At 54.0% G+C, this 18,518-nt stretch overlaps 8 protein-coding genes across 10 annotated transcripts; 2 read left to right on the top strand and 6 right to left on the bottom strand.

Moving 5' to 3' along the window:
• Positions 1 to 320: 320 nt before the first annotated feature.
• Positions 321 to 1,301, top strand: LOC116228128 (C-C motif chemokine 5-like). The gene is made up of 3 exons (XM_031591787.2): positions 321 to 475; positions 733 to 841; positions 1,008 to 1,301. The coding sequence occupies exons 1-3, from the start codon at positions 403 to 405 to the stop codon at positions 1,099 to 1,101; spliced, it is 276 nt and encodes a 91-aa protein (XP_031447647.1). The 5' UTR covers positions 321 to 402; the 3' UTR covers positions 1,102 to 1,301.
• A 506-nt stretch (positions 1,302 to 1,807) lies between these two features.
• On the bottom strand, positions 1,808 to 3,501 carry LOC116241585 (E3 ubiquitin-protein ligase PHF7-like). The gene is made up of 3 exons (XM_090122495.1): positions 2,669 to 3,501; positions 2,462 to 2,578; positions 1,808 to 2,233 (listed from the first exon to the last, which is right to left on the bottom strand). Exons 1-3 carry the CDS (start codon positions 2,719 to 2,721, stop codon positions 2,080 to 2,082), a joined length of 324 nt encoding a protein of 107 aa, XP_089978621.1. The 5' UTR covers positions 2,722 to 3,501; the 3' UTR covers positions 1,808 to 2,079.
• A 1,034-nt stretch (positions 3,502 to 4,535) lies between these two features.
• LOC116228129 (C-C motif chemokine 4-like) lies at positions 4,536 to 5,524 on the top strand. The gene is made up of 3 exons (XM_031591788.2): positions 4,536 to 4,662; positions 4,908 to 5,016; positions 5,183 to 5,524. Exons 1-3 carry the CDS (start codon positions 4,590 to 4,592, stop codon positions 5,274 to 5,276), a joined length of 276 nt encoding a protein of 91 aa, XP_031447648.1. The 5' UTR covers positions 4,536 to 4,589; the 3' UTR covers positions 5,277 to 5,524.
• LOC116228124 (E3 ubiquitin-protein ligase PHF7-like) lies at positions 5,517 to 7,502 on the bottom strand. Of its 3 annotated transcripts, none has more exons than XM_090122494.1 (5): positions 7,423 to 7,502; positions 7,003 to 7,278; positions 6,778 to 6,884; positions 6,571 to 6,687; positions 5,517 to 6,342 (listed from the first exon to the last, which is right to left on the bottom strand). In XM_090122494.1, the coding sequence occupies exons 2-5, from the start codon at positions 7,249 to 7,251 to the stop codon at positions 6,189 to 6,191; spliced, it is 627 nt and encodes a 208-aa protein (XP_089978620.1). In that variant the 5' UTR covers positions 7,252 to 7,278; positions 7,423 to 7,502; the 3' UTR covers positions 5,517 to 6,188. The 3 variants fall into 3 exon arrangements, with proteins under 3 accessions (XP_089978620.1, XP_031447643.2, XP_031447641.2); XM_031591783.2 differs by lacking the exon at positions 7,423 to 7,502 and having other exon boundaries at positions 5,517 to 6,094; positions 6,224 to 6,342; positions 7,003 to 7,395; XM_031591781.2 differs by lacking the exon at positions 7,423 to 7,502 and having other exon boundaries at positions 7,003 to 7,395.
• A 7-nt stretch (positions 7,503 to 7,509) lies between these two features.
• LOC116228126 (C-C motif chemokine 3-like) lies at positions 7,510 to 8,480 on the bottom strand. Its single transcript, XM_031591785.2, has 3 exons — positions 8,203 to 8,480; positions 7,832 to 7,940; positions 7,510 to 7,684 (listed from the first exon to the last, which is right to left on the bottom strand). Exons 1-3 carry the CDS (start codon positions 8,279 to 8,281, stop codon positions 7,528 to 7,530), a joined length of 345 nt encoding a protein of 114 aa, XP_031447645.2. The 5' UTR covers positions 8,282 to 8,480; the 3' UTR covers positions 7,510 to 7,527.
• A 553-nt stretch (positions 8,481 to 9,033) lies between these two features.
• On the bottom strand, positions 9,034 to 10,062 carry LOC116228125 (C-C motif chemokine 5-like). Its single transcript, XM_031591784.2, has 3 exons — positions 9,890 to 10,062; positions 9,583 to 9,691; positions 9,034 to 9,419 (listed from the first exon to the last, which is right to left on the bottom strand). The coding sequence occupies exons 1-3, from the start codon at positions 9,969 to 9,971 to the stop codon at positions 9,308 to 9,310; spliced, it is 303 nt and encodes a 100-aa protein (XP_031447644.1). The 5' UTR covers positions 9,972 to 10,062; the 3' UTR covers positions 9,034 to 9,307.
• A 480-nt stretch (positions 10,063 to 10,542) lies between these two features.
• LOC116228127 (C-C motif chemokine 3-like) lies at positions 10,543 to 11,982 on the bottom strand. The gene is made up of 3 exons (XM_031591786.2): positions 11,624 to 11,982; positions 11,226 to 11,343; positions 10,543 to 10,832 (listed from the first exon to the last, which is right to left on the bottom strand). The coding sequence occupies exons 1-3, from the start codon at positions 11,694 to 11,696 to the stop codon at positions 10,733 to 10,735; spliced, it is 291 nt and encodes a 96-aa protein (XP_031447646.1). The 5' UTR covers positions 11,697 to 11,982; the 3' UTR covers positions 10,543 to 10,732.
• Positions 11,983 to 12,822: 840 nt separating this feature from the next.
• Positions 12,823 to 13,831, bottom strand: LOC116227836 (C-C motif chemokine 13-like). Its single transcript, XM_031591333.2, has 3 exons — positions 13,678 to 13,831; positions 13,425 to 13,539; positions 12,823 to 13,302 (listed from the first exon to the last, which is right to left on the bottom strand). The coding sequence occupies exons 1-3, from the start codon at positions 13,748 to 13,750 to the stop codon at positions 13,197 to 13,199; spliced, it is 294 nt and encodes a 97-aa protein (XP_031447193.2). The 5' UTR covers positions 13,751 to 13,831; the 3' UTR covers positions 12,823 to 13,196.
• Between the last annotated feature and the right edge of the window lie 4,687 nt (positions 13,832 to 18,518).

Below are 18,518 nucleotides of genomic sequence, written 5' to 3'. Positions count from 1 at the left end.
GGCACATTTGAAAGTGGTATTACTGGTAGAACTGTAGCTCAGTTCAGATGTTCCTTCTGACAGTGCTTTCCTGCCAGCAGTGGTGTCCATGCCATGGCAGCGGAGCAGCCCTGCATGGGGCTTCCGGCTCTGGCCACCAGAATGGAATCTGAAAGAAATGGCCTTGTGGCCAATGCTTCCTCTTTTACTGTTTCCTTTCCAACCCCAACTCAGCAAAATTTGGAGATCCTGACATGATTTCCTTTGTATGATGCACTCATCCTTATTCCTTGAAGCCCTGTGCCCGCCCAGCAGCTTGGGAGATAAAAGCTGCAACGCAGCAGGGATTCAGCACTGTGCAGAGCAGAGCCCTGCAGCCACCCAGCTCCAGCCCTGCTCACCGTGCCAACGTCCCGCAGCACCATGAAGGGCCCCGCAGCCATCCTGTCCGCTCTGCTCCTCCTGGCCCTCTGCTCCTCGGCTGTGGCCCATCTAGGTGAGTCGGGTCTCACTGTGTCCCTCAGTCTGGGTGGCCGTTCCTCCCTGGGAGCCCCATCCCCCTGGATGGGACGTAAATGGTGGGCTGTGGGGGACTGCCACCAGTGCTGGGGCTCAGCCTTGGAGACGGAGCGTCTAGGGGTGTCCTTGGGGGATATGACATAAGGGGGCGATTGTGTGATGGGAGATCCTTGTAAAGTCCCTTGTAAAGGTAGGGCATCTGTGGGGTCTCACCAGGGCTCTCTTTCTTCACAGATGGCCTGACCACAACCTGCTGCATCTCCTACATTCAACGCCCCATCCCACGCAACGCCATTGCCTCCGCTTACATCACCAGCAGCAAATGCCGCCTGCCAGGGGTGGTGTGAGTATCCAACCACAGCTGGGGTGGTTGCAGTGTGATACCAGGACAGTATCCCGCAGCTCTGGGTGTGGTTGGGAGGGGACAAGAGTGTGGCTGTGGACATGTGGGTGCTGCCCACCACAGGACCCAGCATTGTATGAACCTAACGCTGGTTTTCTCCCTGCAGCCTGGTCACCAAGAAGGGGAAGGAGGTGTGTGCAAACCCCGAGGAGTCCTGGGTGCAGAAACGCCTGGAACTCTTCCAGAACCAAGGAAACTGACCTTCTGTGCTGTGCCCCTGGGCTTGGCCCACAGGAACACTCACGCACCAGAGTACTTGAACTGGATTGTCTTCAGTACGGAATTTATTCTATTTAACTTATTTAAGTTAAATTAAATATTTTTTTCTAAGAAAATGAAAAATACAAAAATAATTTGAAACATATCACTACATAAGAATCCATTTTGGTCTTAGCTGTTCTGATGCCTAAATAAATTTTTTGGACTATCAAACACTTTTGTTTGTCTCCCATATGGACTTTCAAACCCCACTGTTCGTCTCAGTTCCCATTGGGATCACACGGTGCTTCCCCTTCCAAGGGTGGGATCAGCTCCCCGGGGCCAGCCCTGACCTCAGCACATCGCCATGGGGTGGTGATGGCATCCTGGCTGGGGTATTTCGACGAGAAATAGTTCAGCAACAACAAAGTGCAAACAGGAAGGCCGCCTAAGTATGTGCAAACCCGAGGGAGTCCTGGGTGCAGAAATACCTGGAACTCTTCCAGAGCCAAGGAAACTGACCTTCCGTGCTGTGTCCCTGGGCTTGGCCCACAGGAACACTGACGCATCAGAGCACTTGAACTGGATTGCCTTCTTCAACAGGAAACTTACTGTACTTAACTTATTTAAGTTAAATTAAATATTTATTTTGAAATGAAAAGGAAAATAATTTAAAGGAAGAATAGTTTGACACACAGAATGGTAGAATCATAGGATGGCTTGTGTTAGCAGGGACACCAAGGATCATCAAGTTCCAACCCTCCTGTCTCAGGCAAGGCCACCATCCTCCAGGTCCGGTCCAGTCCAGGTTGCCCAGGGCTCCATCCAAGCTGGTTTTGAATGCCTCCAAGGATGGGGCATCCACAGCCTCTCTGGGCAGCAGTCACAATCAGATGCAGCAGTCCAGTAAGAAGTCAGGAGTTTTGATGCCAAGATAAATGACTTGGACTATCAAAACCCTTTGTCTCAGGGCCACGTGTCTATGGGGACCACATCCCCGTGCTGCTTTTCTTACCGGTGCCCTCACCACTGCAGCCGCTGCACTCCCACGATTCAGCGTCCTCTGCGATGGCAGAGCAGTGCTGGTGGGTGCCGCAGGAACCGCAGGAGCTGCAGAGCAGCATCCTCCAGGGCCTGTGGGAGCGACAGAAGGCAGAGCCGCACGGTCACCGGGGGTCCCAGGGCTGTGGGATGCCAGCCGTGGGGTGGTGCGTGCCACTCCCAGTGCGCTGGCTGGCACTGAGCTACCAGTGCACAGCTTGTGCCGTGCTGAGCTCAGCATCCTGGCCAGCCTCCATCCCAGCTGGAAGGAGGGGATGAAGGCGCCAGGTCGCCATGGCTTTGGGGTCAGAGCACACTCACCCCGTGTTCTCGGAATAGTCCCGTCCTATCGGGCACAGGCACAGGCTGGTGTCACAGGAGCTGTGCCGCTGGTACAGGTCGTGGAAGGCGCCCTCTTCCACCTCCCAGGCTGCATCCCTGTGGGAGGGAGCCAGGGACAGGTTTGTGCAGTGCGAGGGGAGGTCGTAGGGTGGGGGGCCGTGCGGTGGCAGGGCCGTGGGTGCTGACCTGTCTGGGATTTTGATTCCGAGGCGAAACATCTCAGCCTGGAAGGCCTGCATGTCCTGGCAGAGCGGGCAGCGGAAGTGGTGCAGGGCAGCGCGCAGAGCTTGGCCCTGGGGAAGGCAGAATCTGAGCTGGGGGTCCGTGCGTGTTGCCCCAAGGCTGGGGATGATGGCAGGGTAGCAGGGTTGGGTGACGATGCTGTTGTGGTCTGGAGGCAATGCCACCTACCTGGATACAGTGGTGGTGGAACTGCGCGCTGGTGCAGGAGGGACAGATGAGGGTGTTGTAGCTGGGGCGTCCCTCCACCGCCTCCAAGCAGATGGCGCACTGGGGGTGTTGCTGCCGCAGCGGCTTCACCTGCTGTGTCGGCCGGTGCTGCCAGCAGAAGGACCTGCAGGATGGATGCAGGGCGGCAGCCTGATGGATCCCCGTCTTCAGAAGCCTTGGGGCCCGGCCCATCAGCCATCTGCTGCCCCATCGCGTTACGTTTCTGTCTAGCTGTGTGCTGGATATTTGGTAGAGAAAAGACAAAGGGTGTGAAATAATAAAGCTGTACAGAGATCCAAAAAGATATCAGGGAGTGGTTTCCTTTGGTCAACTAGGTGGGTGAGCTCGTCGAAAAAGGGACTAAGTTTGTTAAATGGTTCCCCTCCTTCATGAAGGGCTGCTGGCTGTGAGCCATGGCCGCGTGCGTTGTCCTTCAGGTGCTGATCAGTGACGCCCAGCAGAATTTTCTCCATCGCTCTACCAGGCACCAAAGCGAGACTGACAGGCCTGTGGTTACGCGCTCTCCTTTGCTCCTCTTCTGGAAAACTGGAACGACGTTTGCCAGCTTCCAGTCAACTGTGGCCTCTCCAGATTCCCAAAACAGATGAGAAAGCGTTGAGCGAGGCCTCGCAGTGCCATCAGGCAGCTCTCTGAGTACCCTGGGACAAATCCCATTGGGCCCCGCGGATTTCTGTGCGCCCAGGTGGGGCTGCAAATCCCACACGAGCTCACGGCTGGCTGGGAGCTGATCATTACCACAGTCGTGGTCCTCCCACTCGTGCCCAGCACTAACGGATCCCGGTGTCTTCAAAGAGCAGCTTCCCAGGGGACCTCGCTAACTAGTTCCCTGAGCAGCCTGGAAGCTGCACGCCCCATATCCCAGGTTGAGATTCCGGGGGCAGTTTCCTCCAACCATCAAGGATTTTAATTTGGAGTACGCGTGCAGATATTTTAAGGGAGATCTTTCCAGCGGGAGGCTGCAGCTTGTGACATCCAGAAGGACAAAAGTGGCATCGCCAGTGCCTCTGAGTCACCTCAGCCTCCTTCCTGTGCCATCTTTCCTTTTCTAGATATCCCACAAAGAGGTGGCTTCACAAGAGGAGTTTAAAGTCTGCACAAGACACTGTTTTGTAGCCACCTCTGTATCCCTATCGTGGAGCACACTGAGAAGTGATGTTTCTGGTAAAGCTGTGGCTCGCTTCGGATGTTCCTTCTGGCTGTACTTTTCTGCCAGCAGTGGTGATGGTGTCTGTGGGTGTTGGTGCTGTGGCAGCAGAGCAGCCTTGCATGGGGCTACCGGTGCTGGCCATGCAGTGGTAACCAGAATGGAACCCGTGGGTGGCTGGAGAAGATGACCTTACACATGTTTTCCAGCCGTAATGATTCTGTGATTGTATTTTATGATTCCATGAAAGTGGTGACCATCTGACCTGCAGTTCCCCTTTTGCAGCTCTCTTTCCATCTCCAGCTCAGCAGAATTGGGGGATACTGACGTAATTTCCTTAGTATGATGCACTCATCTTTATTCCTTGAAACCCTGTGCCCGCCCAGCAGCTTGGGGGATAAAAGTGGCAGCACAGCAGAGGCTGAGCATTGTGCAGAGCCCTGCAGCCACCCAGCTCCAACCCTGCTCACCGTGCCAACGTCCCGCAGCACCATGAAGGGCCCCGCAGCCATCCTGTCCGCTCTGCTCTTCCTGGCCCTCTGCTCCTCGGCTGTGGCCCATCTAGGTGAGTTGGGTCTCACTGTGTCCCTCAGTCTGGGTGGCCGTTCCTCCCTGGGAGCCCCATCCCCCTGGATGGGACGTAAATGGTGGGCTGTGGGGGACTGCCACCAGTGCTGGGGCTCAGCCTTGGAGACGGAGCGTCTAGGGGTGTCCTTGGGGGATATGACATAAGGGGGCGATTGTGTGATGGGAGATCCTTGTAAAGGTAGGGCATCTGTGGGGTCTCACCAGGGCTCTCTTTCTTCACAGATGGCCTGACCACAACCTGCTGCATCTCCTACATTCAACGTCCCATCCCACGCAACGTCATCACCTCTGCCTACATCACCAGCAGCACATGCCGCCTTCCGGCAGTGGTGTGAGTATCCAACCACGGCTGGGGTGGTTGCAGTGTGATACCAGGACAGTATCCCACAGCTCTGGGTGTGGTTGGGAGGGGACAAGAGTGTGGCTGTGGACATGTGGGTGCTGCCCACCACAGGACCCAGCATTGTGTGAACCTAACGCTGGTTTTCTCCCTGCAGCCTGGTCACCAAGAAGGGGAGGGAGGTATGTGCAAATCCCAAGGAGCCCTGGGTGCAGAAATACCTGCAACTCTTCCAGAACCAAGGAAACTGACCTTCTGTGCTGTGCCCCTGGGCTTGGCCCACAGGAACACTCACGCATCAGAGCACTTGAACTGGATTGCCTTCTTCAACAGGAAACTTACTGTATTTAACTTATTTAAGTTAAATTAAATATTTATTTTGAAATGAAAAGGAGAATAAATTAAAGGAAGAATAGTTTTACACACAGAATGGTAGAATCATAGGATGGCTTGGGTTGGCAGGGACACCAAGGATCATCAAGTTCCAACCCTCCTGCCTCAGGCAGGGCCACCATCCTCGAGGTCCGGTCCAGTCCAGGTTGCCCAGGGCTCCATCCAAGCTGGTTTTGAATGCCTCCAGGGGTGGGGCATCCACAGCCTCTCTGGGCAGCAGTCACAATCAGATGCAGCAGTCCAGTAAGAAGTCAGGAGTTTTGATGCCAAGATAAATGACTTGGACTATCAAAAGCCTTTGTCTCAGTTCCATGCAATAGCCTGTGTCATCTTCCATGCTGATGGTCCATGACATCTTGGCTGGGCTCCTGTCACTCACTCTGGTAGAGCAAGCAGCAGCACAGCAGGGAAGTGCAGGCAGGAGAGTCGTGGCAGCGTTGATGTTGCGCCCTGCAGTGCTCGGCACGTCAGCAAACTCTCTTGCGGTGTTTCAACCAGCAAGGCTGTTGTTGTTCAGAGGCTGGCAAGGTGGAGTGGCTGAGGGGCTTCCGTGGGCTGTGCAGGCAGCTGAGCGTCGGGGTGCCCAAGGAGCGTCGCAGCTCCTTGTGCTGCAGCCGTGGTGCCCGGAGCTGGGTGCTGTGCGGGGATCACTGCGCCGCGGCTGACACTGAAGGGGCTGTAAGGTGCGCGGAGATGAGCGCAGTGCACATCTCTGTGCCCGTCGTGGCTCCAACGGGGAGGACATCTCCCAAGGACATAGGGCCACGTGTCTATGGGGACCACGTCCCCGTGCTGCTTTTCTCACCGGTGCCCTCACCACTGCAGCCGCTGCACTCCCACGATTCAGCGTCCTCTGCGATGGCAGAGCAGTGCTGGTGGGTGCCGCAGGAACCGCAGGAGCTGCAGAGCAGCATCCTCCAGGGCCTGTGGGAGCGACAGAAGGCAGAGCCGCACGGTCACCGGGGGTCCCAGGGCTGTGGGATGCCAGCCGTGGGGTGGTGCGTGCCACTCCCAGTGCGCTGGCTGGCACTGAGCTACCAGCGCACAGCTTGTGCCGTGCTGAGCTCAGCATCCTGGCCAGCCTCCATCCCAGCTGGAAGGAGGGGATGAAGGTGCCAGGTCGCCATGGCTTTGGGGTCAGAGCACACTCACCCCGTGTTCTCGGAATAGTCCCGTCCTATCGGGCACAGGCACAGGCTGGTGTCACAGGAGCTGTGCCGCTGGTACAGGTCGTGGAAGGCGCCCTCTTCCACCTCCCAGGCTGCATCCCTGTGGGAGGGAGCCAGGGACAGGTTTGTGCAGTGCGAGGGGAGGTCGTAGGGTGGGGGGCCGTGCGGTGGCAGGGCCGTGGGTGCTGACCTGTCTGGGATATTGATTCCGAGGCGAAACATCTCAGCCTGGAAGGCCTGCATGTCCTGGCAGAGCGGGCAGCGGAAGTGGTGCAGGGCAGCGCGCAGAGCTTGGCCCTGGGGAAGGCAGAACGTGAGCTGGGGGTCCGTGCGTGTTGCCCCAAGGCTGGGGATGATGGCAGGGTGGCAGGGTTGGGTTACGATGCTGTTGTGGTCTGGAGGTAATGCTGCCTACCTGGATGCAGTGGCGGTGGAACTGCGCGCTGGTGCAGGAGGGACAGATGAGGGTGTTGTAGCTGGGGCGTCCCTCCACCGCCTCCAAGCAGATGGCGCACTGGGCTGTTCCTGTTGCAGCAGCTTCACCTGCTGTGTCGGCCGGTGCTGCCAGCAGAAGGACCTGCAGGATGGATGCAGGGCGGCAGCCTGATGGATCCCCGTCTTCAGAAGCCTTGGGGCCCGGCCCATCAGCCATCTGCTGCCCCATCGCGTTATGTTTCTGTCTAGCTGTGTGCTGGATATTTGGTAGAGAAAAGACAAAGGGTGTGAAATAATAAAGTGGGCCCTGAGGGGTGGCTTTGGGATGCCCACGTCTCCCCATGGGGCTTTGATGGGTGGCAATGAGCTCCATCAGGGAGTTGGTGATACATCAACTCACAGGTCATGGAAGGATGTGGACTGAAGATGGTTTCGCAAATAAACCATATAATCTCTAATTTTCTAGTGCAAGGGGTTTTATTTAGGCATCAGAGCTCCTGATTCATTAACAAGCACTTGATGTTTTGTGCATCATCTCAGTGTTTTCACTTCCTTCACAGCGGTGGGAGAGCAGCTTTTCTCTTCTGGATAGCTCCAGGAGTGCCTGCACCCATAACTGCTTTGGGTCTGCGCATATCTCCCTCTTCTTCTTGGTGACCACACTGCAGGGAGAAAAGCACCACTGGGGCAATGGGGTGCTGGGTCCACATGGCAGCAGCCACATGTCCCCACCCACACTGCCATCCCTTCCTGGACAGCTGTGTGTCACAGCCGTGATGTTGTACTCCAAGCCCTGGCTGGATACTCACATCACTGCTGGCTGGGAGCAGGTGCTGCTGGTGGCATAGACAGAGGCGATGAGGCTGTAAGGGATCGGATGTGACACATAACTGTAGCAGCAGCTTAAGGGAATGTCATCTGTGGGTTCAGGAAAACAGAGCCGTGGTGAGATGCTTTATGTGGGGCTCCCTGAGGATTTGCCATCAGCTACCCCCCAACTCATGTCATATCCCCCAGAAGACCCCATCTCCAAAGCTGAACACCAGCATTGCTGGCAATTGCCCACACTCAGCACAGTGCTGGTCCCATCCATGGGGACAGGGATTTTCCAGATCCCAGAATCCTACCAAGTAGGGACAGTGTCTCCTGTCCCAAGAGGGAAATGTAAAACCCAACTTACCACTACTGCCAATAGGAGAAGAGTCCACGGCCAAAGAGCAGAGGGCCAGGAGGAGAAGAGCAGCTGCAGAACCCTTCATGGTACTGTGGGACGTGGGCACGAGGAGCAGAGCTGAAGCCGGCTGGCGTAAGGGCTCTGCTCTGCACAATGCTCAGTCCCTGCTGCACTGCTACTCTTATCCCCTGGCTGCTGGGCGTGTACAGGGTGTGAAGGGAAAAATATGAATGCATAATAACTAGGAAATTATTTCAGAACCCCTGCAGAAATAAAGCTGCAAAAACGGGAAGCACCAGCCATACGGCCACTGCTTTCAGATTCTGTTTTAGTGCCCAGTGGGGCACACGTGACACCAACCCTGGTGCTCTGCACTGACCCTGCAATGAGAGCCAGGCTGGGATGTGGAGCTCCATGGCTGCAGCCCTGATGGGAGTTGGGTGGATGAAGGCTGCTCCATCCTCACTACGCTCCACAAACTCAAAAGCAGCTGTGCTTTCAAGCACTTCTTGGTTCTAGGGAATTTGGTGATGAGTGCCTAACACACGTGATTCAATTTCCTTCATCCCTGACAGCAATTTGCTGACCACTTGATAGCCTCACCGCCATCAGGCACCCCTCCTTCTGCAGCCATCAGCATTAACTCCCTGCTCTTTGCTGGGAAAGAAAAACAAAGCTCAAATCCCCTCAAACCCAATTTTTCTCCATTGCCATCTGACATCAACACAAATCTGTACCACATGAAGGGAACAGCTGTGCAGGGTATCCTTAAATCTGCAACCTGGCTGCCTCCATGGAGCTGTCCTGCTTGGTGGTGGGCTTCACAGGGAGACAAAGTGTTTTCAAATGCAAGAATTTTATTTAGGCATCAGAGCTCCTGACTCCTTGGCAAGCATTTTGGTGTGTTCTGAATCATCTCTGTATTTTCATTTCCTTAGCATTGGTGGCACGGATAGAAGGGAAACTGTGGGTGCCCCAGGCCTGGAGATGCCCAAGACCAGCTTGGATGGGCCCTGGGCAGTCTGAACTTGGTGGCGGAGGCAAAAGCCTAGAGCAGGGGCTGGAGCTGGGTGTGCTGCGAGGTCCTTTCCAATCCATCCATTTTATGATTCTATGATTCCATAAAAGGCCAGTTTTCTTCGTTCTGGAAGAGTTCCAGGCGTTTCTGCACCCAGGGCTCCTCGGGGTTTGCACATACCTCCTTCCCCTTCTTGGTGACCAGGCTGCAGGGAGAAAACCAGCGTTAGGTTCACACAGTGACTGGTCCTGCAGACAGCACCCACATGTCCACAGCCACACTCTTGTCCCCTCCCAACCACACCCAGAGCTGTGGGATACTGTCCTGGTATCACACTGCAACCACCCCAGCTGTGGTTGGATACTCACACCACTGCCGGCAGGTGGCATTTGCTGCTGGTGATGTAGGCGGAGGCAATGGCGTTGCGTGGGATGGGACGTTGAATGTAGGAGATGCAGCAGGTTGTGGTCAGGCCATCTGTGAGGAAAGAGAGCCCTGGTGAGACCCCACAGATGCCCTACCTTTACAAGGGACTTTACAAGGATCTCCCATCACACAATCGCCCCCTTATGTCATATCCCCCAAGGACACCCCTAGACGCTCCGTCTCCAAGGCTGAGCCCCAGCACTGGTGGCAGTCCCCCACAGCCCACATTAAGGTCCCATACAGCCATACCTGTCTCCCTTGGTTGGGCCACAGCCGAGGAGCAGAGGGCCAGGAGGAGCAGAGCTGCCAGGATGGCTGCAGGGCCCTTCATGGTGCTGTGGGACGTTGGCACGGTGAGCAGGGTTGGAGCTGGGTGGCTTACAGGGTTCTGCTCTGCACAGTGCCCAGCCTCTGCTATGCTGCCACTTTTATCCCCCAAGCTGCTGGGCGGGCACAGGTTTTCAAGGAATAAAGATGAGTACATAATAACTAGGAAATCATGTCAGAATTCCTGCAGTTTTGCTGAAATGGAGAAATAAAGCTATGAAAGGGGAAGTGCTGGCCACTGGGCCACTGCTTTCAGTTTCTGCTTTAGTGTCCAGTGGGGACTGTTCAGCTCCTGATGCCTCACGAAACCCACCTGTCTGCTCTGCATTGACCCTGCAGTGAATCCCCTCAAACCCAATATTTCTCCATTGCCATTCAACATCAAAATCAACATCCCATGGAGTGAACAGCTGTGCAGAGCACCCTTAAACCCACACCCAGGCAGGGTCTACACTGTTGGAGGGCATACAGAACCTTCACCATTCTGGTTTCACATTTCCTAATGCCTTCTGGGCTGTTCCCAGGTTCCCACAGTGAGGCAAACCCCAACACAACCTCTCTTTCCCAGTGCAGGATTCATATCTCACTACAGCCACAGTGCAGGTCAGAGCAAGTAGCTTTATTAAATCTCAGTAGAACTGTACAGTAGTGTGAAGTGGGACAGATGGGAACAAAGCAGACCTGGCTTCATGAGTTAACGAGTCATTACAGGCACTGACAGGTCATGGCAGGGTACACAGAAATAGAGCTGGTGTTGGTGGCGGCTCACGTTGAGGCGTTGCTCAGCTTCTTTCCCTGCAGGTACTGCTGGAACCAGCCCTCTGCAGGGTCCACGCAGAACTTCTTCCCCTTCTTTAGCTCCACGCTGTGGGTAGAGGGGTTGGATTAGCTGGAGTGTCCTTCCCTAGCCTGCAGCATCATTCCTAGCATCACCCAAACCTTGGACTTCTAGAAGCCTCAAATCCCTTCTAAACCTTGGTTTCCTTCCCATTTTTATTGCTGAAATGAGGGGCTGCTGGAAGATTTGAAATAAAGCATTGGGGGGAGGAGGAACATGTGGATAGAACTCAGCATATAGCACCCTGAGAGGAGCTTATTGTGGACATTCATAGTGGGAAGTGAAAACACAGGCAGGGTGGCTGAGGGCGAGGAGTGTGGTGGGAAGGAAGACTGGGGAGGAAGGGTGGTGGAGAAAGGCTGGGCATGGGAGGTTGGGGGAAGAAGGCTGAGAATGAAGGTTGGGGCCTCAGGGACTCACATAACGGCTCTGCGGGAGCAGTTTGGAGGTGTTTCCCGGTAGCTGCGGATGAGCGAGGTGTTGATTTCCCTCTGGATGAACATGTTCTTGTAGCAGCAGGAGCTGTAGGAGCTGCGGACTGAGAGGAGGAAGGGGTTGGTGCTGTCCCATGCCTGACCCCAGCCATTTCCCCCACTATGAGGATCCCTGCCATGTCTCCAGCTCTGCAGGTTTGACCCCATATTCCTCTCTGACAAGAAATCCCCAGGAATGAGCTGTCATTAACAAACATCTTCCAAGGCAGTGTTGACCCCTTGGCACCTTAAGCCCACAGCAGAAGCAGGGACTGAACCCATCCCCCCATCTCCAACCCCAAACCTGCAGCAGGACATGGGTTAAGATTCCATGTTGGTACTTACAGGACTTGCCCCAGCTTTCAGTCCAGACAGCAGCGAGCAGCAGAGTGACCATGGCCAAGGAGAAGACCTTCATGTCCAATCTGGATGTCTGTCAGCTCCAGGATCCAGTAGCTCTTGCTGGTTTGGTGCTTCTGAGTGCTACCTGCTTGTACCTCAGCATTATATAGCCCCTGACCAGGATTTCCATGACAGCTCTGGACTCTCCCCAGGGGAAGAACCGGTCGTTGCTGTTACTAAAGGGCAACTGGGGAATGGAAATTCCTCTCCCTGGCTGGTGCTGTTCCAGCCCCTCTTCACACCCTGCCTGTGGTGCTTTAGGGCTTCTGGAAAGTCTGGCGAGCACAGCCCTATGCTGCTGCAATGCGTAGCAGCCTGCAGTCTATTTTGGGTTCAGCTGCTGCCACCGACAAACCACACAGGATGATAGTCATGCTCACTGAAGACCTGGGTGATCTTATGCTCAAAACTCATCCTGACTGTGATGCTGCTCTTGCAATTTTGAGCCGAGGTTGACTGGCTTGGCACTGACTGCATCCAAGCTCAGGCCAGACCACCCCAGACCCCATGGCTGTGTGCCAAATGCCCATGGTTTTGGCTGTGCCTGTGGTGCTTTCCGTAATGGTGGCTGTGTTCATGATGGTGCCCATGGTGCTGCCCATGGTGGTGGTGGCTGTGCCCATAGTGCTGCCCATAGTGGTGGCCGTGTCCATCATGGTGCCCATAGTGGTGGCTATACCTGTAATTGTGGCCATGTTTGTCATGGCAACCATGGTGGTGGCTGTGCCCATCACAGTGACCATGTCAGTGGCCATGGCCATTGCATCTCCTCATGGCAACCCTGGTGTGTGAGCTGTTACCAGGGCCTAACTGTGCAGCTCGTGTTGAATTTTGTCTGGGGATGGCTGATGAAGAGCAAGGGAAGACCCCTCTTTTCAGGTTTGGCACCCACAGATGTGCTCACCTTTTGCCCCTTTTGCAGGTGGCTTCCCCAGGTCCCATGTGGACACTGCTTGATCCTATGTACTCCCAGATCCTTCCCAAAAAGGAATTGAGAAGAATGACCACAACATGATCTCTTCCCAGCCCTTTACTGAGTTCAGCTCTCACAGCTGACATTTCTCACCCAAAGCAAGCCAAGAGCAGGAACTCTTCTGCTCCCCAGACACTTGCACAGCCAGATGTTTTTTGCATACACAAGATTGAGTTTAATTCTGTTCACAGTGTTGTACAAGAAACATTAGTGATACTACTCCCTATTAACCACTGCACTGCAAAAAGCCAAAGGAGCACAGTGACACTGACATGCAAAGCAGTCACCCCCTGCCTAAGACCCAGTCCAGCCATGGTCTCAGGGTGGAGAACAGCAAGAGATGCAGGAGATAGGAAATGTGTGCACAGTGATGCTAAGAGCTCCAGGATCTCACAGTGGGATGAATGGAAAGAAAACATGGAGGTGAGTGTTGCTTATCCGTATAGCTCAGGGCTGAGATGGGGAGGACTCGCATTGCTCCTGGTCTCCCCATCTCTGTGATGAGGTTGACTCCAAGGGCCCTGTGCTGCTCCTGTGGCTCTTCTAGCTGGGGATGGAGTAAGAGCTGACCTGGAACCTCTGCTGGTACCTCTTCACCCACATCCTGTCCGCTGGGGTGCAGATCTCCTTGCCATTCTTCACCTTGAAGCTGTGCAGAGAGAAGAAATGGATTTAAGTCCCCTAACCCAGGAGAGATCTGAGGGCAGCGAGTCCTCCAGCAGCACCCACTCACTGCCATGCTGATGTCACCAGGGGGGCAGGGATACTCACATCACAGCTCGGTGTGGGCACTGAGGGCTGGTGGCATAACAGGCGACAATGTTGTCCATTTTGATCCTTCTGGTATGGAAGTTGAAGCAGCACTTGTCAGGCACAGCTGGGGCTCCTGGGGGGAGAATGAGAGCCCAGCTCAGCCTGGAGGCCCCCAGTTCCCATCCCGGCCTCCTTGCATGAAGCAAACCCCATGCACCCCTCCCTTCTCCTTGGTGTTCCCATCCCTGGTCCCGCAGGTGGCCGCACTCACTCTGGGCCAGGCTCTGGCAGCACAGCGCAGTGAGGAGGAGGAGGACGCAGAAGGCCCCAGATGCCTTGGCCATGTCGGGTTGTAGGAGGGCTGTGGGCTGCTTCACTCTCCCTTCTGCTTGGGGTGGGACTGCTGGGCTTCTTTTATAGAGCAGAGGCAGTGCTTGGGTCCCATGAGATCAGTAGTTGCGTGGACAGGGGGAGGACCTGGTCACTGGACATGTCCCAAAGAACAGAGAGTGGGTGATATCCTTCCCCTCCCAGAACAGTCTGAGGAGGAAAAACCTGCTCTCAGACTCTGAGGGGCTTGGGATTTTCTAAACTTCTTCCTGCAATATTGGGGCTGGTGGCTAGGTTGCTCCCCTAGTTTGGCTCTGCACCCCAATCCCTAGACAGGTTGTATGGCCATGGAGGGGTGCATGGGACAGGACAGTGTCTGGAGCCAGACATGCCCAACATACATCACAGCTGGCAGCAGCTGCCAGTCCATGGGAGCACAGTAATGGTTTGTATCCCACTGATTTGTGTCTCAGTGGGGAGGCAAATGGCCGATCCCAGTCCTGACACTCTCTTCTAAAAATAAAAATAAAATAGCCTATTTATAAAATAAATTTACTAAAAAGTAGATAGCCTTTGCTCAGCTGCAGAAGGCACATGCATGGCCCTGTGCTAATTCAGGGGACTTTGGAGCCCTGTGGGACTGGGTGAGGCTGGGCAGGTGTTTCCACTTCCTATCCCCAAGGCCAAAGAAGCAGCTCATGTTCTTGGCCACGATGAACTGGGAAATAGCAAAAACTAGACTGAGCTTCCCCAGTGGTCTTTGCCTGCACACAGCTGTCCAAAATCCCCCTCTCCTCCAGTCCAGACAGCTCCAAATGCTGGCAGATGTGCACAGATGTGAGTCCCTGCTGGCACAGATCTCAGGTCTGTGGATACTGATCAAGGCTGTGATCATCCCCACAGGATGCTGTGGCCTCCTCCATGGTGGGACCACTAGTACTTCTGCGTCCCTCTGGTTTCTCTTCTCCAAACCTATTTCCCAGAAATCAGTCTCAAGCTTTTGGCTGCAGAAATCTTCCAGACTGCTGTGATGGAGTGTATCTGTGTAGGGTGCAGTTGAAGGGACTGTAGGATATCCCAGTGTGCAAGGAAAGGGATGTTCTGTGTTTCTGTGTCCCATCCCACCATCAGCCCAACACTGGTTTAATTTCTCCACTTCCATCTTGTCCCAGCCTAGGGAGCAGAAGGAAGCAGATGGTGCTGGGATGGTGTAGGCTCCTGTCTTTGTTTTCCCTCCCTGGATTCCTTTCCCCCATCTCATCCCCACACCCTGAGGTCATCTGGCTGAGCAGGACAGACTGAAACCTCACTGCCAAGCCACATCGATCCTCCACTCCCACCCTGGTGACAGCATGGCACGGTGCTGCCCCAGGATCTGCTTTCAGTAGCACAGATTATTCTGGATGTGGCCAAGGGGAAATCTCAGACGAGTTTTGCTGGACCCTCTCCAGTTCAAGTTGTTTCCAAACAGGAAATAACTCCTGAGTGATGGTATTTTCCCTGCATTAAGGAAAAGAAAGAGAAACATAAGGAAAATGAAGAAGTTTCACCGGACTGGGAAAGGCCCATTGCCAAAAACCTCCCGCATGGGATGCTATGGGTCGGGAAAGTCTGAGGATGCTGCTCCCATCCCTGCAGCCTCCTTCTGCCCTGAGCCTGGTGCTGGATTGGGGCACCTGCACTAAGCAGAATTCAGCAATGCTGCTCTTTCCAGTGTGTTCACCCAAGCTTTATTGATGCTGCAGCTCTCCTCGTTCCATTTGATCGATAACCCCAGGGGACGGAGATCTAAGTGCAGTGCCTGCGGGACAGGATGGCTGCAGCAGCTGGGCCATCCAAAATAATGCCTGTAATCAAAGCCACTCTGACAGGTCGGGTCTGCTTTCCATAAAGCCATAAGGATTTGTTTGATTTATTCTTCTCCTTTTAAAAACTCTGTCTCGGTTGGAACAGAGCAGTGTTTCCATTACCTTGCTGAGGCTGATGGTGAGATAAGCACTTAATGCACACCCCGCTTATGCTATTTCCTTCCTATGGGCTGACAAGGTCCCTGCTGTCCCTGTGGCCACCTGGGACTTCCCCCACTGCTGGAGGAGATGGTTTCTATTGAACCTGGTCTGAGACCTGTCCACCCTCGCCTGTCCCAGTGAAGAGGTGGCTCTGAGTCATCGTGGCCACAACCCACACTCGTGCAGGGAGAGCAGCTGCAAACCTGCAGACATCTTCCTCAAAAAGTGGTGGTTTCTATTTGAGGCTGAAAAACCCCACAAGGATCGGAGCCTCATCCTGAAACCTGGGTGGTCAAAGGGGTGGGAGTGGGCTTGCAGCCCCCAAGGCATTGCCTGCCCAAAGGCTGTGGGGATGTGCTCATCTTCTGTTCCCAAGTGCTGTTGGGAGCTGAAACCATATAGAAATAGTATGGAACAGATGGTGTTGTCCTTGTCCAGGGGAGAATGCACCAAGTCACAGCCAAGTCCTAAATTCACAGACATCAATCACGAGTGACCAGCAGGGATGCATCCACATCACCAGGTTAAGGCAGCCCAGAAACCAAAATCTCAGCAAAACCAATGGAATTGGGTTGCTACTCTGTAAATCTGCAGGGGCCACCTGTTGATTTTGGGGTGCAAGGCTGGTGGCCAGGCTGGGGCATTCCCCCTTCCCAGCGCTGAGCTGTGGGCTGTGGGTGTCCTTCACTCCCATAGTGGGAAGGCTATTCCCAAAAAGAAAGGTTTTCCACCCAAAACAGCAGCCCTGAGGTCTGCAGTGGGTTGCAGGTTCAGACCCCATAGCAGAGCTTTTCCCAAAGCTCCTAAAACAAGGGCAAAAAGCTTTTGTCTGTGATGATGGCTTCTCTCCAGACTACATGGGCAAGGATCTTTGTTGCCTTCTCATTGGGATGCTGAACCCTTGGTAGTTCTCCTGTCCAAGCTGGATGAAGACCCTGCTTGCCCCAGGAACCCCACGGTGTATTGGTGACTCATTTCTGTGTCCTTTGGTCCCCGGCATCATGGCTGAAAGCTGATTTCACACCAAACTCCTCTGCTGGAGATAACAATCAGGGCTGGGCTGTTCGAACTGAGTGTCATCTTCCCACTCTCTAACTTTGGCCTTTCAAAACCAAACCCAAAGACACTCCCTGCCTCCTTATCTGCACTCTGACTTCTGAGCCTGCAGGCTGCACGCACATCATTTCCCAGCAGCCTGAGAGCCAAGAGGCAGCATTAATTGGTGGAAAAAAACAAAAAGATAAAATAAGATGCTCATGAAATCCTCTGCAGTGGGAAACTGGGGTTAAAGTTAGTCCAAAATTTCACCCTGGGGCCTTGGTGGGCTCTCTGTGTGCCTCCAGCATTGCAGCGCCTGTGGTGTCAGCCAGAAATCTCAATGCTTTTTCTCTGGGCTGGATTTTCTCCAGACGCAGGAGCCAAGGTTGGTGGTGATGGGGGCAGAGAACAACATCAGTGGGGAGCAGGGAATGAAAGTGATGGAGAGCAGGGGGATGGAATTGATAGGGAACAAGGAATGGCATCAATAAGGAACAGAGAACAGCATCAATAGGGAACAGAGAATGACATCAGTGGGGAACAAAAAATGGTGTTGATGGGGAACTCAGGCAGGTTGCTCTCTGCGCAGCACTGCCCTTCTGCAGGAGATCATCGCTATGGGAAATTTCCCTGAAGTGCTTCTGCAAGTGTTTTCTGGGAAGGCTGTGGGAAAAACCTTCCTCTCCTCTGCTCCTTCAGCTGGACACGTTGTGGCTGCACAGAGGAGAGTGAAAGCCAAGGATTGTTGTGCTGGACGCAGCACTACTGATGGAGACAAGCAGTGGGAAGCTTTTTTTTTTTTTTTTTTTTTTTCATCTAAATTGTTATCGTTTTACAGTTTCCTTCTGCCCGTGCTGGCCTTGGGAGAAAATGTCCTGCCGGGCTGGAAATCACCTCCCTGAGCCTCAACTGCTGTTTTTCCTCCCTTTGGCACAAGATGTCAGTGCTGCTCAAGGAACGGTGCTGCCCTCCACCCGTCATCCTCTGTGGGTGCTGCTGGGGCTCAGGGGTGACACCCAGTTGGAGGGGACCACCGAGGGCTTTGGGGCCTGGGGGAGATGGGATGCTCAGAGTAGGTCTCATCCAGTCCTGTGGCTTTGTGGCCTTAATTTTGGGGGTAAGGTGGAGCTCGCCATCCCTCATGGAATCATTTGGGGTATTTTATGGGATGGAGGAGGTGTAAGGACATCAGCCCCATCCCTGTGTCCCATGGCATCGCTATCAACAAGGAATATGAGATCCAACTGGGCACATATGGCTCTGCTCAACATCAATGGGAAATGCTGGGTGTGGGGGTGCACGAGCTGCTCCACACTGGGAAAAAGAATATGAAAGAGAATATGGTGTAAAAGGAAGCAGGGGATCAAAAATGAAACTCTTTACCCATCACATGTGGAAAAAGGGAAAAAAATCCTCAAAAGAGTGTTGACAAGTCTGGAGGCTTCTGGGACCCTGGGTGACCAGAAAAATAACACATCAAAGACCTCACGTATGCCTGAAGACAGATAAAAACTCTGAGCCAAAATGTTCTATGAATATTTAACTACCATCAATATTTAATTAGGAGATAGAGAGAGATTAAGAGCAAGGATACCCATCCCCTGCGTGCACCAGCCCTGTGCTGTGCAGTGGGGGCACGGCACCACTGGGTTTGGTATGGAACTCATGATGCAGTCTCCATGGGGAAAGGAAAAGAAGCCCCAAATAGGAAGAAAAGGCTCAGAGCTGCAGCAGT

The sequence above is a fragment of the Phasianus colchicus genome, chromosome 21 (genome assembly GCF_987193195.1).
Source record: "Phasianus colchicus chromosome 21, bPhaCol1.hap1.1, whole genome shotgun sequence".
In the NCBI taxonomy this organism is placed as follows: Eukaryota; Metazoa; Chordata; class Aves; order Galliformes; family Phasianidae; genus Phasianus; species Phasianus colchicus.
Note: the sequence above shows the minus strand (reverse complement) of the source record. Positions and strands in the feature narration are given on the sequence as shown.

Excerpts from the sequence above, each read along its gene's own strand:
- LOC116228128 (XM_031591787.2), top strand. The coding sequence starts at position 403 with ATGAAGGGCCCCGCAGCCATCCTGTCCGCTCTGCTCCTCCTGGCCCTC. Across the intron at positions 476-732 it reads CTCGGCTGTGGCCCATCTAG|ATGGCCTGACCACAACCTGC; the intron begins GTGAGTCGGGTC and ends CTTTCTTCACAG. Across the intron at positions 842-1,007 it reads TGCCGCCTGCCAGGGGTGGT|CCTGGTCACCAAGAAGGGGA; the intron begins GTGAGTATCCAA and ends TTCTCCCTGCAG.
- LOC116241585 (XM_090122495.1), bottom strand. The coding sequence starts at position 2,721 with ATGCAGGCCTTCCAGGCTGAGATGTTTCGCCTCGGAATCAAAATCCCA. Across the intron at positions 2,579-2,668 it reads GGAATCAAAATCCCAGACAG|GGATGCAGCCTGGGAGGTGG; the intron begins GTCAGCACCCAC and ends TCCCTCCCACAG. Across the intron at positions 2,234-2,461 it reads GACTATTCCGAGAACACGGG|GCCCTGGAGGATGCTGCTCT; the intron begins GTGAGTGTGCTC and ends TCGCTCCCACAG.
- LOC116228129 (XM_031591788.2), top strand. The coding sequence starts at position 4,590 with ATGAAGGGCCCCGCAGCCATCCTGTCCGCTCTGCTCTTCCTGGCCCTC. Across the intron at positions 4,663-4,907 it reads CTCGGCTGTGGCCCATCTAG|ATGGCCTGACCACAACCTGC; the intron begins GTGAGTTGGGTC and ends CTTTCTTCACAG. Across the intron at positions 5,017-5,182 it reads TGCCGCCTTCCGGCAGTGGT|CCTGGTCACCAAGAAGGGGA; the intron begins GTGAGTATCCAA and ends TTCTCCCTGCAG.
- LOC116228124 (XM_031591781.2), bottom strand. The coding sequence starts at position 7,395 with ATGGAGCTCATTGCCACCCATCAAAGCCCCATGGGGAGACGTGGGCAT. Across the intron at positions 6,885-7,002 it reads TCCACCGCCACTGCATCCAG|GGCCAAGCTCTGCGCGCTGC; the intron begins GTAGGCAGCATT and ends TGCCTTCCCCAG. Across the intron at positions 6,688-6,777 it reads GGAATCAATATCCCAGACAG|GGATGCAGCCTGGGAGGTGG; the intron begins GTCAGCACCCAC and ends TCCCTCCCACAG.
- LOC116228126 (XM_031591785.2), bottom strand. The coding sequence starts at position 8,281 with ATGAAGGGTTCTGCAGCTGCTCTTCTCCTCCTGGCCCTCTGCTCTTTG. Across the intron at positions 7,941-8,202 it reads TTCTCCTATTGGCAGTAGTG|ATGACATTCCCTTAAGCTGC; the intron begins GTAAGTTGGGTT and ends CTGAACCCACAG. Across the intron at positions 7,685-7,831 it reads TGCTCCCAGCCAGCAGTGAT|TGTGGTCACCAAGAAGAAGA; the intron begins GTGAGTATCCAG and ends TTCTCCCTGCAG.
- LOC116228125 (XM_031591784.2), bottom strand. The coding sequence starts at position 9,971 with ATGAAGGGCCCTGCAGCCATCCTGGCAGCTCTGCTCCTCCTGGCCCTC. Across the intron at positions 9,692-9,889 it reads GGCCCAACCAAGGGAGACAG|ATGGCCTGACCACAACCTGC; the intron begins GTATGGCTGTAT and ends CTTTCCTCACAG. Across the intron at positions 9,420-9,582 it reads TGCCACCTGCCGGCAGTGGT|CCTGGTCACCAAGAAGGGGA; the intron begins GTGAGTATCCAA and ends TTCTCCCTGCAG.
- LOC116228127 (XM_031591786.2), bottom strand. The coding sequence starts at position 11,696 with ATGAAGGTCTTCTCCTTGGCCATGGTCACTCTGCTGCTCGCTGCTGTC. Across the intron at positions 11,344-11,623 it reads TGAAAGCTGGGGCAAGTCCT|TCCGCAGCTCCTACAGCTCC; the intron begins GTAAGTACCAAC and ends TCCTCCTCTCAG. Across the intron at positions 10,833-11,225 it reads TGCTCCCGCAGAGCCGTTAT|CGTGGAGCTAAAGAAGGGGA; the intron begins GTGAGTCCCTGA and ends CTCTACCCACAG.
- LOC116227836 (XM_031591333.2), bottom strand. The coding sequence starts at position 13,750 with ATGGCCAAGGCATCTGGGGCCTTCTGCGTCCTCCTCCTCCTCACTGCG. Across the intron at positions 13,540-13,677 it reads CTGCCAGAGCCTGGCCCAGA|GAGCCCCAGCTGTGCCTGAC; the intron begins GTGAGTGCGGCC and ends TTCTCCCCCCAG. Across the intron at positions 13,303-13,424 it reads TGCCCACACCGAGCTGTGAT|CTTCAAGGTGAAGAATGGCA; the intron begins GTGAGTATCCCT and ends CTCTCTGCACAG.